Raw genomic sequence first — 20,215 nt, forward strand, 5'->3', positions numbered from 1 at the left:
TGCCTAAATTCCTCTTTAGTAAATGCCTAAATTCCTATTATTTATTTTAAATAAATAATCAAGGCCTTGATTCTTCTAGGACAATGCTTCTTAAACTTTTGTAATTCCCGACCCCATTTATGATTGCGAGTTTCTTAACGACCCCAACAAATATAAAAGAAAAATAAATTAATATTTTTCAATGATATATTTATTAGGTAACAATATACATATGCATATGAAAATATATAAATTTAGAATTCGCTTTGAAACGTATAAAAATCTAAAATTGAAATTTGCACAAAATGTTACAGAAGTGTTTTTATTATAGTTTCAAAAACAAAAGTGGTTTCTGACCGTCTTAAATCTCTCGAATATATCCAAGTAGTTGCGTGGTAAATATTAAATTAAAGTTTTCGTTAAAAATTTAATGAGATGGATATGCCTGTTTTTTATTGCATAACAAATCAAATCTTGGTGTAATGTTTGAAACTGCTGAACGTAAGACCTCTTCAACATTTTTTATCGCTGCACGATATTGGAATTCAATGTGTGTTAAAGCTGAGAAAGTAGCTTCACATAAATATATGGTGTTGAATGGCAGAAGTACAGTTAACGTTATATCGGTGATTGTGGGAAATTCAGTTCTAATTCTGATCCAGAATCTAGTCAAGGGCTTTTTGTGGAATTGTAGTTTTAAGTTTGAGTCACACGAAAGCTCAGCAAATTCCTCTTCAGCTTAAAGTGGCAGATAATCAATCTCACTGAAGCCAATTCAAAACGCCTTTTGAATCCAAACTATTTTTTGTAAATCAATATTTAATATAAAATATGTCCGGAACTGTATTTCTAGCGCTTTTAAGTGATCTACAGTAGTTTTTGCAATAAAATTTTTACGATGAATTTTCTCAATTACAAAATTGTCGACACTGGAAAACATTTCGAACGAATTTTTTTCGACCCTACTTTTCCAAATGCTGATCTTTTTAATAAAACTTTCAATTTTATCGTTTGAAATAAATATATTGCAATTTTTTTCTTGAAGAGACAAGCTAAGATAATTTAACTTCGCAAAACTATCTGACAAATAACACAGCTTGGATAGCCACAAGTCATTTTGAAAAAAAGCAGCAAATTCACATTTTCGTTCAGTTAAAAATATTTCGATCTCGTCCTCTAATAACAACAGTCTTTTTAAACTTTGGCCTCTTGACAGCCATCTTACTTTTGCATGTAATAACAAAGTTGTGCAGTTGGAATCCGTATCCTAACAGATATTTGAAAATAAGCGACTGTTAAGGGCATGGTTCTTATTAAAATTTATGACCTTAACAGTATCCTCAAGCACATTCTTCAATTCTGGTGCCATCAGTCAATTATGAAGTGCCCAAAGGATTTTTACATGCCGGGACGGTAAGGTCCCGTCGGTTGCGAAAGGGTTAAACTGACTAATTCGGAATAAAATGCACTTCGTTCACAATCATACAATGGCTGAATGAAAATAACACGAAACGTTTATATAGTTTCTTCGAAATATTTTGTTGATAATATTTATCAGGATTATTTCGGTTTTGAAAGATTGACAAAAATAAATCTACATTTTTTATAAATTTCCATAACATCTTCTGATTCATAGTAAATTTATACAAGATATTACAATGATCGGAATAGAAATGCTGGTATAAACAGTCTTTCCCAACCAGAAGATTTTATGATATATTTATCTACGATGATTGTTATTTTTCTTTATAACAATAATTTTACAAGTTAAAAAATATTTTTTGTTAAATTGTATTTTTATCACTCGCGACCCCATAATTTTGCTACACGACCCCAAATGGGGTCGCGACCCATAGTTTAAGAAGCCCTGCTCTAGGATATTCTACGTATTTTATTCTGGGATTTGGCTCTCTTTCTTATAATGGGCCATCATGTGAGAGAACATCATCGTCCCGCTTATGTTTGCATTGGTATCGAAAAAGGATGTTCCGTCCTTTTTGAAATCTCTTCTACTATTAAATGGAAAAAATTGATTATTTGAAGCTCTGTTGGCTATTTTTTCTATAAAGTAAAAACTACATGGCGAATCCCAAGACTATTTAGATTTCCAGTAGGGAGAATTCCCACTATTGGCTACATGGGAATTCTGCCAATTATATTTGCTATTAATTGAATAGAAACAAACGCTATATTGGCTATATAGATGGAACTGCTAACGAAAAAGAATAAGGATAGAGATTGCTCAAAATACCGTTCCTTGGTGTCGATGGCACTGTGAGGTCTTCGCTTGGCAATCACTTTCTATTAGAGCAATGCACCCCAGCATTGATCTAATAGAAATTTGTCTTGCGAGTCTATCCGGCTTCTGGGCTCAATTATTAGAATTCGTTTTGTAATTGCTCATATCATCTAGAAGTTTGTAATACAAAATATCTAGAAACAATCTTCGGTCAGGTTAACTGAAAATGTTTTAAACTACACAGTTGAACCCACAGCGCAATTGAAGTTTATATATATATATATATATATATATATATATATATATATATATATATATATATATATATATATATATATATATATATATATATATATATATATATATATATATATATTAATATATACTTGAACCTAGGGAAAACGTAGAAGGTGACTTTGTTAAATTAGCCTCTGAAATGCTGATGTGGAATTAGTTTATTTCAAAGCATCATAAGCACAATAATATTAAAAGAACTTTAATGATTCTTAACAGAGACAAGTTAATTCCAGTCTAAGCAGATGGCCCCGGGACATTCTCAAGAATGCTTAAAATCTGTACTCTTGTGTACTAAGTCTATAGTCTCAGTCTCTTAATAAAAAAACAACAAAAAAACAGTTTTTTCAACTGAAAGTAAAGAGCAACATTAAAACTTAAAGCGAAGAGAGATTATTAGGTATATGATGTGTTGTCCCCTCCCCCCATTACATCTCTCTTTAAGCTGAAGCTGGGATTTTCGTTCAGATTATATAAGAATGAGTCAGGACCGTTTCAGGAAGTACAAGGACCGTTTAATTAGAATAAAAAGCATTTCTTTAAGTTCTAAAAACAACTTTAGCGTTAAGTGCGACATATTGAAGAGGGGCCAACACTTTTCGTATTCGCAATAATTTCTGTTTGCTTTAAATTTTATTGTTGCTCCTTACTTTTAATTTAAAAAACTTGTTTTTTATCTCATTTCTGATCTTTTTTAATAAATGTCAGAAAATCTATGTTCCTTTCCATGGAAAATCCCCTCACCTACAAAAAATTTATCCGTAAAAAGATAGTTTAGTTGTCGATCGGTTGAGTAGCCGAGGAAAGATGGCATTTTGGCGTGTTGTTCTATTCGCTCAAAGAGGAAGGGGTTTTTCATTCTTACACCTGACAGAACTGTAGATAAGGGGAACTTCAACTGCAAACATTGTGGATTAATTGGTGTTTATAAATGGATGGATTCAAAGACTGTTCTATTTACCACCAACTACCATATTACAGAGGTAGCCACTGTAAGGAGAAATAATTATGATGGATCTACTCCTGTTATCTCAGCCGCTCAAGTAGTGAAATATTATCACGACCACGGTGGGGGGGCTTTAGGCCTTTTGGACCAAAAAAAGGTAGCATATAGGGGACATAGGAGACATTGAAATGCGGTTCCGGCTTTTCTGGGGTAGCGGTAATTTGGTGCTCTCAAATGCCCATGTTCTACACACCATCCTGTTTAATGAAGAAAATGTCCCTAATTGAGTTCCGGTGAAGGGTCGTGAGTGGACTCGTGTCTCTGCCAAAGTCAAAGAGGAAAAACGAAAAAACTTTCCGCCAGGCTTTTGCTCTTAACAAAAAAGACGATGAAATTGTGGCATCTCGGTTTCAGACGATGTCAGCCTTAGTGGTCTGGGAGAGCACTGCCCTCGCTTCCTTTCTCAACGCTCAAGTTGTGAAATGTATTCTCTAAAGAAATTTTAGTCGTGTCTGTTCTCGATTTGCTCCAAATACGATGTAACATGGCGCATCATGAGCAACGAACTCTTCTGTTGAGTATCATCAATGACTGTGTTGTAACTAACATTGCTGATCGAAGTTTTTTATTCTGAATAAACTATTTAGAGCTTTAGAAAAAGAATTTTTCAGCGGGACTTCTTGGCCCCTTTGGCTAGCATTTGATCAGGTTGCTTCGCCCGGCAGGACCGCCGAGTCCCGCTTTGAACATATTTTTTCCTACTTATTTTCGGCGGCTTTTCTTAGCATATTCGGAATCAGCCTGTCTTTTTTGTCAAAAATCATTTATTTTTCGTTCAGTTTGATCAAAAAAGAAGGGCTTGGTCGTGGAAGGGTTAAGACATTTATTACTTTTCTAATAAATCCAAAATATATATTTCTAAAAATAAATCAATGATAATGTTAAAAAAGTGTAATCGATCTACGAATATGTTGATAATAATTTTAATAAATAAAATCTGCTCTGAGAATAAGACCTGTTAAATTTTAGCTGTAACTTAAATCATGGAACGTAAGCACTGAAGTCGAAAAATATCTATAACAGAGATTCCATCTACCAATGCTACTACTACTCAAAACTTACTTCTGCACCAAGCCAGCTGAGCCAGGCCAACACATCTGTGCATGCTCTTCCTGCATCCCAATTTATTCAAAGTTTCCTCTTTTAGTCCCTCCCAAGAAGTACTTAGCTAAAAAAAATTATTAAGCTCAAAGAAAGCTTACAAAAAGCTAAAGATTTGTTTATTCATAAGGACCCCGTTCAAATCTTTGTCGTTTAGTAAGCCTCAATTTCTTCTAGGGATACCACTCCTCAAGTCTACCCTGCAGTGCCCTTGGCAGTCACAGTTCTAGCAAGGTAAACTACTAAAAGGTCCTTGCTGACACCAAGATGAGGACATGCAAGCACTTTGGAGGATAGGGACGTAGGGGGGAACTTATTACAGAGCAGAGACCCAAGACCATTTCACAACAATGGGACAGCTCCAGCCTTTTATACCCATTCTGTTCTTGTCAGGGTATCTGTCAGGGAGCCCATGAACCCATTCATAACTCCACTTAAACTAGGAAACTAATGAATAAAGATGGATTTTCCAATATTACCACTTTTGAGTAACCTAAAACGGTCCTGAACATATAGTAACTAGTTACAACGTTGTGTTTTAAACGTCTTGATTTAACCCGACGGGAATACAGAAGAAAATAGAGTTAAAAACAAAATCAAACCTAGCTTACCGTACTGCTCACAAAACCCCCGTCAACAGTTCGCATGGTATTTAACCATGCTACTACTTTTCCTGGCACATAACTAGTGCTATCTCTTAACATGTAGACAAGCAGGGCATATGAAGATGTCTCTACTGCAAGACTGTTTGATTCATTTGGCATCCTTGGCTGCCAAAAGGGCCGTTGATTCTCATAAACAACTTTTGTAGGAGGAACTTTTGTACGTGACCAATAAATGAAGCTACCTAAAATAGAATTAGAAGAAATATTATGTTAGTTCTAAACATTAATTTAATGGCTCATTTTAATCCTTTCTAACTATTTTTATAAGGATATATAAATATTTTGACAACTGATGTGAAAGTGATAAGAAATGACAACTAAAAAGTGCTCTTGATAACTAAAAAGCTCTTTCTTTCCGTCACTAGCCCTAAAAACTTATCGTTATGTTTTTTGTTTTCTTAGAAATCAGGACGCTTTAAAAAGCCTTTTGCTATCATCATGTGTGAATCTTTCGTCCTTCCATTTTTGCTTTACTTAGAAATCAGGTATTTTAATATAAGAAACTCCATTCCCTCAACCTTACTTATGAATTAAGAATATAAAGTAAAATCAAAAGAAACTTCTGAATGCCTTGAGAGCCACATAAAATAGGAGAAAAGAGATTGGGGCACACCTTACAAGGCTTAAGAGGGAGGATTATGTATTCAAGCTTTATGAAAATGTCACGTAACGACTTTCGAATTACCACACCCGTTTTGATACAAAAGCGATTAAACTGCCTTGCAATTTTCTCACTTCAAAATAGCACAAAAGACAAAACTTTATTGAGCAAAATTTAATGGTTTCAACCACTAAAATTTTTTAGTCAATGAAAATGTGAAAACATGAGTTTTTCTTCTTCGTTCAGCATTGTTGACCAATTTTAGTAAGTTTTCACTCACACTCATGAGTAATTAATATCGTTGCTCTTTCTTAAAAGGCTAGGTTTATTGAAGAGTTACAACTTTATTAGAAAAAAAAATGATAAGGATCAAAAGTAACCGACGACGTAAAGAGGTAAATCAGATATAAATATTTTGACCATAATTCCAAGAACATTCCTCAGCAACGGAACTCAAGTAATAACAAAATGAAAATCGCGGGAGAAATAGTATTACGTTTATCCATTTTCTCTTTTCACTTATTGTTCATTTCTGTCTTGTTTTCTTCCTTTTATTGTAGTCAGTTGCTAAGAAAAGTCATCAAAAGAGGAATTTACAGATTTTATCTGTTGCTTTTACTAGTTGAATTATTATTTTTTTTTATCATTATTTCCAAATTCTTCCCAATCCCTGTGGTTTTCAAAATATATACTGAATGTCGCCTGTTTAATAGCACAGGGGAAATAAAATAAATAACAAACTAAAACGGCTATAAGAGATAAGTTTCAATCAAAACATTACCTTCTTGGATTCTGGAAAGATGCAGCGCTCCGTAGGCCACTTCTCGGAGACTTGATCCCGTCAAATATAAAACATATGTAGTTATTGCCAACGCATACGGATCTTGAAGGAGACCGAGTTTCTTTTCCAAGTAACTGCAAAATAAGGGAAATATTGAACCTGAATATATACCTTTACCAAAATCAGAAACATCATTTTGCCCCTCTTTCAAAGAGAAATGTGTCATTTGGTTTTTGCTTACCCCTTGATAAGGGGTTCTTCACATACATTCTTTAACCTATGACTGGTACATCCAAAAGGAATACCTGGAATTTTGTTAGAAAAGAAAGCACCCAAGCTAGAAGACCCTAAGAAAAAAAAGAAAAAAAAAACTCTAATAAGCTTAAAGTCAGTAACTAAAGCAAGACCAGAAAACCAATAAGCCAATAAGCCAATTTAATGGCAATCGGCAATGTGTCGGTACTCGACCAGTATAATATATAGAATTGCTGCCATCTATAATGACCTTCTGTTACTGGCTGACGACAATCTCAGAATTTCTTTTCGAAATAAACTTGAATATGGGCAATACGGATGGGACGAGGGTAGTAGCAACACAAATATACCGTGCCTCACAGTCTTTGACTACGAACTTAGTTGTCAATTGGGCTGCTGCTAAACAAACGGATAAACCCATTCACTAGGGATAATCCAGGCAGCCCCTACCATCCCAAAACACAACTGATAATTCTTACGGTTCAACTATGTACCATAAATTGTACATAATAAAATGTAATTTGTTGGCATCCAATCCATAATTCTATAGACACGGTTCTCAAATTGAATAAACTCCCAGGCACTTTTCATTCTATTTTGTACGACCACAATTTCAACAACCTCAACTATTCTGTTTAGTTTCAAGACGCCTCATTTATTTATAAAGATAACGGTTTCATAAAATAGGCAAAAGATGCAAAATACATCCAAAATCTGAAATGCGAGTGGATTAATTAAATTTAGTACCCAAACATACTGGTACAACAGATGGTATAGAAAGTGAAACAAGTGAATTACTACACTAGAGAATCAATCTTTTCTTTATTTTAGTTTTAGTTACTTCCTGTACAAGACAGAGATGATTCAGGTCGTATGTGTTGTTACTTTTATGTCTGTACCTGAAGTGTCTTGTATGTTTTGTTACTACTTGGATCTATCATGAATAACTGGGGTCTGTTTGGTACGTTTGTCGTTTTCTAGAAGTTAGCAATTTTTGCCTTTATAAAACAAGTCTGGTTTTGATCTTCGCTTCTTATTTTTGTACTTTGTTTGGCTTCCTATCTTTGTTTCTGCTCATTTTTGGAACTCGTATGAACTGAAGACGTCTTTTCAGAGACATTTGCCTCATTTTTATTTTTTTGACCTGATTTTTTCTTAAATCTTACTCAGCTGTAAAACTAGCAAAGACTTATATCTGTATAAAGATGAGATGGTTCCTTGCTTTATTTCAAAATGTTCTAGGCTCTAGCTGCACTTAATCCTCCTCCACAGTAAATTTTTATCCGAAAGACAGGCAATTGGCACCTTCTTTATATAAAAAATGTAATTATTTTATTTCAATGGGATAGGAAGCAGAAAGTAGGCCTGAGGTTCTTGGATGACCATCCTACCTCTGTCTGCCAAATTCACTGAAAAAGGTAGGGACCCTACGCTTGGTTGAACTGGCTAATTGTCGAAGAGGCCAAGACAGATTGTCCGACCCAGTGAGAGACAAATCTGGCATAAACCTAAATGGCAAAGTTTGGATCTCCAGCCAGATTGATGGATATAACAGAACATTTTGAAACTTGCATATCTTCCATATGGTCAAAAAAGATGATGTTCTCCTCTCTATTAGCCGTATCCTGTTGCGTGGGAGCTGACGTGAAGCTTTACAGTCCAGTACAAATAGTAAACTTTCCAGACTTTCTGGATTTTTTCCAACAAACTCCTGCTTCTTCGAGTATTGACTCTGGTTTCATCTCAAGGGAAAAACACTGTTTAAGCTCGCAAGCAAGCGAGCATCAGGTTCAAAGTTGCTAGATTAAAAGCTAGGCATGCCTAAAACATAATCAATGGCTCCTTGCTCCCATTGATTTTTTTTTTCTAGAATGATAAACAAAAATGATTTAGGACCCATAAAATTAGCGTTTGAACATTGGTTTTCATAAGTGCTACCATCTATTTCCATAAGACATCTCGTTTATGATTTTAATTGAATTAGTTATTTTGTTTTCTGTGTTTAGAACTGAGGCAGAGGAACGGTGTCATGTATCTCTTCAACTTTAATAGGTTTCTCAAGGTTAAAAAAAATTAGAACTTACCCTTGGCTCCTTTAATAGTAACTGATAAAATAGCAGATGAAAGTATACAAACATTAGTTTCTCTGTATAAAAATTCATCTATGAGATGCATCATTTCACAATTTCATACGATTGGCAACTTTATTACCGCGGAAGATGTCGGGCAGAGAAAATCAGATAATGCCAATCAAAAAAAAAAAAAAGCGAATTCCCAGGAGTAGTTATTCGGTGTAAAGATTGCTGAAGGCGCTAACCGGGACCTGGCTCCATCACTACCTCATCCCCCTCTTACTTCTCCGTTAAATTTTTAGCACAAGGAGAAGCCCCCTGTTTGAAGCAGAAGGAACCAAGTGGTTTCAGATTATTTGCTAGAAGCTCGACAGAGATTTATTAACATACGGTACATTTAGACCTTTTTGGTTTAACAAATACAAAACTTACTTCATGTGTGCAGTCGCATGTCCTTGTTGCATCGCCCATGTATGAAGTTTTCGTGTCCAAGAAAAACAGGGAGAGGGTAAACATATGAATTTACTCCGCATTTAGAGCCTTTTTATAGCATTTCCATGTACAGAATCGAAAATTTTTGGATTGCAAGTCCTTGTTTTAAAAGGCTTTCAAAAGTGGTATTATTAAAAATGATTAAAATTTTAGAGTCAACTTACCTCAAAGCTTTTACTCTGGATATACTCAGCCTCTCTTCAAGGTTACCGCTAGATACAGTGCCAACGGTTTTCAAGGAGATGAGTACATGAGCAGTTAATATACACGTCGATGTTACACTGTCACCCTAGAACAACAAAAATTTAAGTGAGTTTTAAAAATAATGGTTTACCTTATTCCTCTGAAGCTAATTAACTAAGCAGCGCATAATCACCATTGAAGTAGAATCTGAGAAGATATCTTCCTCGATGTTTAAGTAAACACTTGTTTCGGTTTACATTTATTTGGGCTTTATTTATATTTTGATACTAGGATTTCATAATTTTCATCTTCTGGTTTGTTTCAGTGAAGTAAATCAATGATCAAATCTCAGGAATACCTTCAGCTTTTAAATTAGAGAAGTCTCTGAAGTAATGTCTGTAATTATTTTTCTTACACTATTTTTTCAAGCAGGCTATAAATAATAAAATATGATAAGTTTTAAGGTTAATTATAAAAAAAGGTTTTAATTCTACAGCTATCTTAAAATCTCGAACAGTTTCTCAATCCTTAGATTGGTATAGTCTTGTCTCAACCTTTAGGTTGGTGATGTCATTACCCCTCGGAGGGACAGATAATAACTGCTTGATAGGAAACCTAAGGCAATGAATTTTACATATTTCTAATTACCATAAAATGTAAATTTTTTATTTATACTTTGCTATCAAAGTTGGAACCAGAGATGATATCTTGGAATATTTTGACCTTTACCAGAAGGCTGCAGGACGAGATCAACCAACGAAAAACTTCATAGACCATTTTTTTTTTATAAATTTCCATCGCAAAGCCAAACAAATTTCTCATGACTAAAATTTTTTTTTTTATCAGATCTCTGCCAAATATCTTGAAAAACTTGATCAACAGAATGTTAATGTCAAACTTCTGAGGTGGAAGTTCAATAAATTCATGATGCAAAGTCATAAGACGATTTTACAAAGGTGTTTCATTAATATATATACTGTTAATCCCTTTTAAATTGTCATTTACATCGATGGAATGGAACCAGAGATAATACCTTGGATAAGGCTACAGGACGAAATCAACCAACGAAAAACTTCATAGACCATTTAAAAAAATAGATTTCCATCGCAAAGCCAAACAAATTTCCTTATGACTAAAACTTTTTCTGTTATCAAATTTCTGCCGAATATCTTGAAAAACTTGAACAACAGAATCTTAATATCAAACTTCTGAGGTGGAACTTCAATAAAGGCATTATGCAAAGTCATAAGACGATTTTACAAAGGTGTTTCATTAATAATTAATGCTGTAATAATAATTAATAATTAACACTGTAATAATAACTAATAATTAATACAGTTAATCCCTCTCCAACTTGTGAACCCGATGGTACTAAATAAGAAGCACTCTTACAGATCAGCGGAGGAGATCCGACTGGTGGAGAGAAGGAGAGGAACATCGTGGGTGATTTCCACGTTCCAGGAGGGGTTTAAAAAAAATCGCAGTCACAACAAGAGTTTGACTAAATAAGAACAACGATTTTTTGATACAATCTCTTCTTTGTGATCAAAGCTGGAGGGTATGAAGACTCCATAGAAGATGGAGGATTTTAAAGATGAAATATTCCTCAACCAAGGATTGCATTCGTATAACAAGGAGAGATACTTTAGCATCGCTATTGAGACTCCAAATTGAGTAGAGGCTCTGCCAAACTGTGAAGCTTTGCTTTATGTATGAAAAAAGACACTAATCTTGTTAACTTGAGAGGGGGAATGACATAAAAAAAAACGCTTTGCGGTAGAAAAATGGTATAAGATAATTATATTAAAAGTTAAATTTTACGTATCGCAACGTAAAATTTTACTTATACAAATAAGCTTATAATCTATGACAGTATTTGAACCAGGACTTTATTACCGATATTAATTTCTAATATTAAAACTAATGATTACAAGTTATCCTAAATTACGGTTTGATTAAAAACTATTAGCTTAAAAATTTACCTGCGAGACAATTCTTCTATCATTGATTTCGCCACCGTTATCCATAAATGATCCATCAAAGGCCTGCCTCTTAATTAGCCAGTCAGCCATGTGGCTAAGAACATTTCGGTCTATTAAGAAATGGTTCTCCCAGTCTTGATATTCACTTTGGCTAATAATACGAAGGGCCCATGCCGTGGACCTAAAATACGAGGTAATTCAAAAGACGTTATGTGATATTTTGTAGAACTTAAGATTTAGACTACAAACATTAAACTTAACAACATGATAAAATAGATTCTTAACTTGCTACTTTATGTTAGTGAATCATATATCTGTTGTAAGGTTGAAAATTAATAAGACTAATACACAATTTAACAGAAGGTAAGCTTGGAGATAGGACCATTAGATGGTTCGAGACACCCTTTTTGAAGGCACCTTTGGAGGTCGCAAGATCCTATAATATTGAGGTTCATTGTGAAAAAATGCATAACTTAATTTGCATAAACTTAGGATTGCCTGCTTCCTCAGAGTAGGAAACAAGGAAAAGGTCTTTTTGGCATTTCCAAGTTTAATTTCAAATTGACAGACCCCTATTATCTTATGATTGGAATATTTTAATTTAGGAAGATATCAAAGGGTATTAATTTTTAATTAAAAAAAATAAGAAGGACCAAGGGATCTTGGTCTTGCAGAAACAAGTTAAAAATTAGACTACCTGAAGAGTATCATGGGGAAATTAAGGACATTTTTGGATGATAATATTATTCTCTGCTAGGGTTGTTCTATGGGACTGTATTTTCATAGAGATCCAAGGGTTCAAAATGTATATTATGCTTGCTCCCTTGCTGCTAGGAAGATTTGTTTTTCATTCGCTATTTATTAAGCTAATACTTTTTTTTATCCTTGTTTTTTTTTCATGAAAAAACTTTTAAAACAAATATATTAGCCAATACTAAATTCCTAAAATACAATGTATTTCGCTTTTTTGGCACTTCGAATTGCGGCAGAAAAATGATATGTCGCGAGAGCTGGTTAACCTTGTCTTGAAGGTGCGAGGTATGTTCAAAAACTCGACTGGTCTTTCCATAAGATATGTTTAGGACCACACTTGCAATGCATGGCGTATAGAATAAAAAAACGAAGAACAAAAAGAAATTTTAAGAAAGGACAAAACCAAACTTTTTGGGTGAGTAATTTTTGGAGGAGGGAAATTACCTTTTACTAGCTGAAAATTAGCTCCACCTTGTCTTATCTTTTTTTTAACTTTTTTTTTAATTCCTCAATTTTTTTTCAGGTGGTTCTTATTAAATGCTGCACATTTTGAATCCACCCAAAAAATCAAGAATATGGTATATGAAAAGTTTCTTCCTAAAGTCTCGAATTAAAATTTCCAAACACTGAACAAAACTCGAGAGTTAGGACAAACTCAAAAAGTTTTAATTTTTCCACAATAAATATAAGATTTAGACACTAGAATCACAGCAATAACATTGGTCAAAATAGGACTCTGATACGTCAATCCTTTGTGAAGTCAAAGAACAAAAAGTAGCTATTTCTTAAGCAATGTCCCAAGGACAGTTTCAGAAACTCTTTTTAGGTTTGATCCCAAACTTTAGCGTGAAGAGCGGGGCGTTGAGGAGGGGACAGCCACTTTAATATACAAAATTATTTCTGTATGTTTAAAGTTTTAATATCACTCCTAACTTTCAGTTAAAAAACATACTTTTTATTTAATTTCCGAACGCTTTTTATGTAATGTTGGTAAATCCAGCTCCCCCTCCATGGAAAATTCCCGTACCTCACAAGAAATTTCTCCATGGAAAAATTTTCCCACGTAAGTTGAATTAGCGATATATGCAGAACTAATTTTATAAGATAAAACGGCCCAAGAGGTTGAAACTTATGAGAACTAGATTCACAAGTTGAGAAATTTTCAAATGACTGAAATCAATGAAAGAAAAGATCTTTACAAGATATATGAAATAATTTAAGATTGTTTTAAGTTTTAATGTTATTCCTTACTTTCAATTGGAAAAAAACTTGTTTTTTTTATTTAGTAGCAACCGCAAACTAAATACATGCAATATCTTTGGTTTATTATCACATAAAAATCATAGTTATGAAGCTGCTTAAGGTAAAATTAAATGCTAAGATTGGTCGGAAAATAACACAAACAAATTATTGCTTATATCGGCCAATATTTTACAAAGTTCGAACTTTCGCGTAAAGAACCCAGATATTGACGAGGGGGTGAACTTACTCATATACCTAATATGAGAAGGTTCTCCCCCTTATCAATACCTCGCTCTTTACGCTAAAGTTCAAATTTTGTTCCAATTCTTCGAGAATGATCCCTGAATCACAAAGCCCGTTTAATTAGAATAAATAGCTCTTTTGAAACTACTAAAAATACTTTTGGCGTAAACAGCGAGATATTGACGAGGGAAGAACCCTCTCATATACGTAAAAGTTTCTGTTCGTTTTAAGTTTTAATGTTACTCCTTATTTTCGGTGGAAAACACTTTTTTTTTAAATTTAATTTCTGATTGTTTTTAAATAATGCTGGGATATCCAGTGCCCCCTGTATAGAAATTATCTTCCCTCAGGAAAAATTACTCCATGCAAAGATCCTCCCACGTAACTCATTCCCCCCCACCAGAAAAATCCGCCCTGAAGACGCATGTATACTTACCAATAACAAATACTATATTTAAACAATGGGCAAAGTTCATAACTTGCAGCCCTTCCCACAGGGACTGTGGGGGATTAAATTGTCCTCAAAGACATAGATATTATATATTTTGACTATGCTGAACAAAATGGGTATCTAAAAATTTTGATCCGGTGACTTTGGGAAAAAATTAGCGTAGGAGGGAGCCTAGTTACCCTCCAATTTATTTGACACTTAAAAAAGGCACTAGATACTTTTAATTTCCGTTCGAATAAGCCCTCTTGCGAAATTGTAGGACCACTGAGTCCATACGAATCACCCCTGGAAAAAAAAGCAAAAAAGAAAAAAACACGCATCCGTGATCTTTCTACTGGCAAAAAATACAAAATTTCAGATTTGTTCATATAGGAGCTTGATACTTCTACACTAGGGTTCTCTGATACGCTGAATCTGATGGTGCTATTTTCAATAATATTCTATGACTTTTAGGGGGTGCTACCCCTTTTTTCGAAAATAAGACAAATTTTTTCAGGCTTGTAACTTGTGATGGGTAACTAAACTTGATGAAACTTTGATATTTAAAAGTAGCATAAAAATCGGATTTTTTTTTATGTTTCTATCGGTATCAAAATTTCGTCAAAATTCAAAATAACAAGCTTCTGACTGGTGTATTCTCTAAGAGGTTGTGGTCAACGTGTTTCAAGTTTCTTATTGGAATCCGAATGCAGATTTTATTTGGGTTGCTATTGGAAATTTCCAATTTTAAAGCTTCAAGTTGATTTTAAAAGTTCATGGCACTAAAATTCCCCTCGATAAAACATGAAACAAATTACTAATTGCTTCCGTGTCTCAGAATCAGCTTAGAACTTGAGAGGAAGAAGATGAAATCTTAGATTTTGCTCTGTAGGATAGCGAGTGGCAGATCCTAAACATTCATATATAAGTATCAATGATAATTTTTTAGAATTTGTAATATTACAAATAACAAGAAGAAATACATCTAGCACTGACTTCGAAGAAAAAACGATCGATTTTAAAGAGTTGAGAAGTCGCTGATTAGGCTTTTTTCGAAAAGTAGAATACAAGGATTCTTACCATAAAGTTGGTCTTGAATACTTAAACAGCCGAACCCCTCCATCATATGAAATAAACTCTGATAAACCGGCAAGCGCCAAATTCATAGCCTGTAAAAGAGAAATTACATTATCTTTCAATTTTCTATTCAAAATGTCAACTGTCGAAAGCTGAAACTCAAGTCCGGCTCAGATAACCTGAATAAAAAAAAAATAGAAGATCCTTCAGTGGCATACAGAAACCACAGTTTATGGTTTTTTAAACTTGACTAAAACATGTAACATACCCGAATTTTACATGTTAATACCCCGGGTCTACATACCCGAAATTAATCCTGCTGCCAGAAAATTTGAAAGCCCCCACAAGCTCAAAGAGCGTGCCTTTGCAAATCAATTTGCTTTCTGTTGGTAACAGGGTTCATGGGGAGTAGAATTTCCTTTTTTTTTTACTGTATAAAGGATTGGCCTTGGTATGAAAATACCTCTGTATTTCGTTTATTTTGTGTGATAAGTAAAACATGGAGGCACATAGGCATAGACATACCCTAAGATGTTTCTTGGTGTATCTAAGCCCTTTCCTCCCCAATTCGAAAAGAATATCAAAAACGGGAAAAATGAAACAAACATTTTACCCCATGAATTAAATAAAATGCAAAAATTCCAGAGACTTCAGCAAAGATCTTTACTAAGGTATCTTCAGTGAACAAATAATGTTAAAAGAAGTTGAACAAAATAGAGAACACAAAAATAGAAAAATTGATATAAAAAAGCAGAAACCTGATGAGAAAAAAACGGAAATTAAAATAAACCAATCTGAGTAAATGGGATCCAAATAGACATAAATATACGATTAAACTAAGAATAGAAAATGCCAGTGAAACCAAAATGCTGAAATGCAATAAAAAACCAAAAGTATTCAACCATTTATCCTCTCACACGTAGAACAAAATATGACTGGATTAAAAAGTGGTTTAAGTTTTAATTTAAAAACAAGAAAGATTATGCTAGAATCGAGCCGAATAGATAAATTTATGAATTTAAGTCTTAATTTAAAGAAGAAACAGATGCTAGGGTCCAGCCGACTTGACAAATATATTTACTTATAGGAACTTTCCAAAGAGAGAAGTCTCCCCAAGAAGAAATACGTTTGCCTTCTTCTCAGAAAAGCTTGATAAATATTAGCTTGTGAAATTGGCTTTTCTTTTAACCTTCAGCGTTAATAAGGAAAGAAATAATTTTATTTTTGTTACTACTCAAGAGACCAGAACTACTCAAGAATTTTGTTAGCGTGAAGAACATTTTTTTTCCGTTTTGGGGGGAGGTAATACATTTATGGCAAATATATCTTCTTCAGGTGGTAAATAAAAAATTTTTGCTTAATGATAGTGGTTCAGTAAGTTTTCACAATGTAATATAACTAGGATCACATAAGAAAAAAAATGACTAGAGTGGTTAAATATGACCAGAGTAACAAGAGGCAATTAAACTAAATAGAAGAAAGGGTAAAATTCTAGTTGAGTAACTTCTTGCTATCTCAGAGCTTAGGTTAGGTTTTAGGCTTAGGTTAGTCTTTAGGTTAGAAAAATGAAACTTTCAGGGATGGGTCTAAAGGCTAAAGTATATCCCAGGTAGGTATTTTGAAGTACCCATCTCCACTCCTTCACCCTCTAGGTGGCCCTGAAATTTGCCTACATGACAGGTTTATATTGAATGCTATAAAATTTTACCTAAAATTACCTATAAAATTTTACTACATACCTATTGAAATTTTGGCAAAACAACATTTTACCTTCATTTTCAGTTACCAGTTGCATTTTCTCTGCCTTTATTTCTGAAAATGCAATTCCTGTTATTTGGGTAGAATTCTGAGCCATATCAATGTTTTTTTTCAAAATTTAGGAAATGTATTTGCATATCTTTAAAACCTCATAAATTGGGATTGAGCAAAGTTGTAAATCTGAAAACGATTTTGTCGTACTTCATTCAAGCAGAAGATCTATTTTGCGAGGTTTCATTTTTATAGGACACATATTTTTAAAGGTCATCAAAGGCCAGGGCCTTCTAAAGAAACAAGGAGTGGAGGTGGGTTGTTCAAAATACCTTCCCGGGACATACTTTAGCCTTTAGACTCCTCCCTGAAAGTTTCATTTTCCTAACCTAACGCCTTTCCAAGATAGCCAAAAGTCAATCAACTAGAATTTTACCGAAAAAAGTCTTTGTCATTTGTTTTTAGCTAAATGCCTGTCATTGATAAACAAAAGGTCAAAAATGGTTATTGCAATCACTAGACGATGTAGTTATGTGACGTATCGTCCAACCTGTTTCAAGGATCTCTAGCACGAATAAGAATCGGGCCGTGCAAAAAAGAGTACGAAAACCAAGGAAATAGCCGAAACTTTTTTGAAATGTGCTAAAATTATCCAAAATACTGCAGAAAATTGTAATTTTTTCTAGTTCACGGGTAGGATGCAGCAATTCATCTGAGTCATGAGGGAACTCTGTAAGTAAGCCTGTACACATCTGTTCCAGGATGTGCTGGAATAAAGATGTGAAATACTGCTTTACAGCTCAAGAAAGCTATGGCTTCTAATATGAAAAATGCCGCTTCTCGACATTAAAAAATGTTACTGGTATTATTCTAAAGATTCTGTCAGATCCTTTTGCTAGACAATTACCGTCACATTTTTGTAGTTCTTTTTATTTTTTGCTAGTAATTTTATAAAATGTCAACTTACTTTAAGTCCAGAATACAAAAGCTTAGGTTTCAGCTGATCTGTGAGACGCAAATATTGAATTGTCCATAAGTTCACGCCAAGACTAAACAGTTCAGCTTCGACTCCTTTGAGATCTCTTTCCAGAAGTCTGGTCGTACTCAGACGCTCATTTGAAGGTAAAATAGGGCCAAACACATCACCTAAAATTTGTGACATATATATTTGTATTTGAAAAAGAGCGAAGTCCTTCATCTACTGGGATATATTTAGGTATCTACTACATAACGAAAATCTGATTTGCACATAGTTCAAGCAACGGTACTGTTTCTATTTCTAAATAGCGTGTTTTATCTTTTGCTAGACGACGAACGGAATACTGTTCAATTCTAGCATAGAAAAAGTAGAAAAAGATAATATAAAGCTAAAGGACAGGTAATGGAGAAAACACCATAGTGGAAGGTAAGCCATAGTAAAAGAAGGTAACCATGGTGAAAGGATTAGCCCAAATCAAATAGCTAATAGCTTTGGATGGAACATAAAAAGGTGGAGAAAGTGAAATGTAAAAACACTAACCGTCACTTATGTGTGCTTTATGATTTACAGAATTAGAATTATATACCGTCTCGTCTATGCAATACGAGGATACTCTTTATGTCAAATCATCATATTCAAGTTAACAAGGGGGGGGGGGGTCATGTTTCATTTTTTGAGACCCATGAGAGGGCATTGAAAATAACATCACCAAAATACATGGTTAATTAACTAACTTCCATTTGAGATGTATTAATCGCGAAAAGGTTTTTCGAAAGATAATTTATCGAACTAAAGAAAGAAGAAAGAAAAAATAAAGTAAAAGTAATATTACAAAATAAAAAAAATAGACCCAAAAATTCATTTAAAAATCTGTACCTTATAAAACCTGTTTTTAAATGAAAACTAAGAATATAACCTTTACTAAATATTGGAAAAGACTTAATATTAAAATATATACAAAGCTGTTGAATAAAATATCTTTAATTTTTGTAAAATTTTATGTGGGCAGAAAACAAAAAAAAATTAGAAAATAGACTCCAAGAGCACAAAACAGCAATAGATTACTCCTTAAAGAGTGATAAAAGGCCAAAAACTTTCGAATCAATAGCTGTGAAACATCGATTTAATCTTTGATATCATAATAAAACATCAGAGGAAAAACAAATTATGATTGAGTTTGGCTGTTACAGATTCACTAAGGAAATTGAAGATATCATTTTTACAGGGATTAGCATAAATAAAAATGATGGAGAATATATTTTTTTTAATATTACATTTTAAAAAAGCTAAAAATGATGAAGGTAGGGGAATTTCGGACGCTCGATCCACAAGTTTTGACTTAATGAACGTATGTCAAACCGAATAAGCTTTGTGAAAAGCCAACGCACTTTCGGTAGAAGTACCATAAAATAAAAAACATTCAATTTTTCAAATAGAAGGGCAATACAATTTTTTTTTATTTTAATCCAATTGATTTAGACTATACTTAGACTATATTACCTAGATTTAGGTATATATTTAGATAAAAAGGATGCTTCGTTTTGTTGGAAGTTCATATAAGAAAAAAAATGACATACACAATAGTAGATGGCAGTCACTGTGCCTTGTGTCTGTGCTTAAATTGACATGCTAAAGTTGCTTAAAGGCCATAACTACAGCTTATCAGATATAAATTTCCAGGTTTTCATTGTTAAGTGTATATAAAGCTAATGGCTATTAAAAGTCTGTAGTTTTACTAGAAATCTTACCCGTTTCCAATATTTTCAATGTTATCAGACAGTATGCTGTAAGAAGAATGAAGTTCGATCCAACTGTTTAGGGCTATAAAGATAGAAAGGTGAAGATAGCTAGGCCATATATTGTGGTGTTTTGGCCATCTATCTAGCATCAAACGAAGAACAGGCCTTCCCCTGAATGGGATTGGAGAAGGTCATGCTGGTCACAAGTTTAAAGTCCTACATCATAAGGCTTCAACTTGTTTTACAGTGCATGCACGATGATTGCCATGAAAAAATGAAGTTAGATGTGTCGTTTTAGTTTTTGAACTATAAAATCAAAATGATTTTTCTCAAATTAATTCTTAAGTATCTGG

General features: G+C 33.7%; 1 protein-coding gene across 1 annotated transcript in view; it reads right to left on the reverse strand.

Annotated features, from left to right (window-relative positions):
• Positions 1–20,215, reverse strand: part of LOC136041198 (thioester-containing protein 1 allele S1-like) — a 169,761-nt gene that overhangs the window by 10,395 nt on the left and 139,151 nt on the right. Inside the window, exons 19-24 of the mRNA XM_065725770.1 lie at positions 18,112–18,290; positions 15,399–15,487; positions 11,651–11,831; positions 9,650–9,774; positions 6,667–6,800; positions 5,231–5,466 (exon numbers count right to left, since the gene is read on the reverse strand). Of these exons, the coding sequence (XP_065581842.1) occupies positions 5,231–5,466; positions 6,667–6,800; positions 9,650–9,774; positions 11,651–11,831; positions 15,399–15,487; positions 18,112–18,290 (944 nt within the window). The remainder of the gene's footprint in view (positions 1–5,230; positions 5,467–6,666; positions 6,801–9,649; positions 9,775–11,650; positions 11,832–15,398; positions 15,488–18,111; positions 18,291–20,215) is intronic.

Source organism: Artemia franciscana, unplaced genomic scaffold, assembly GCF_032884065.1.
Source record: "Artemia franciscana unplaced genomic scaffold, ASM3288406v1 PGA_scaffold_1179, whole genome shotgun sequence".
Lineage (NCBI taxonomy): Eukaryota > Metazoa > Arthropoda > Branchiopoda > Anostraca > Artemiidae > Artemia > Artemia franciscana.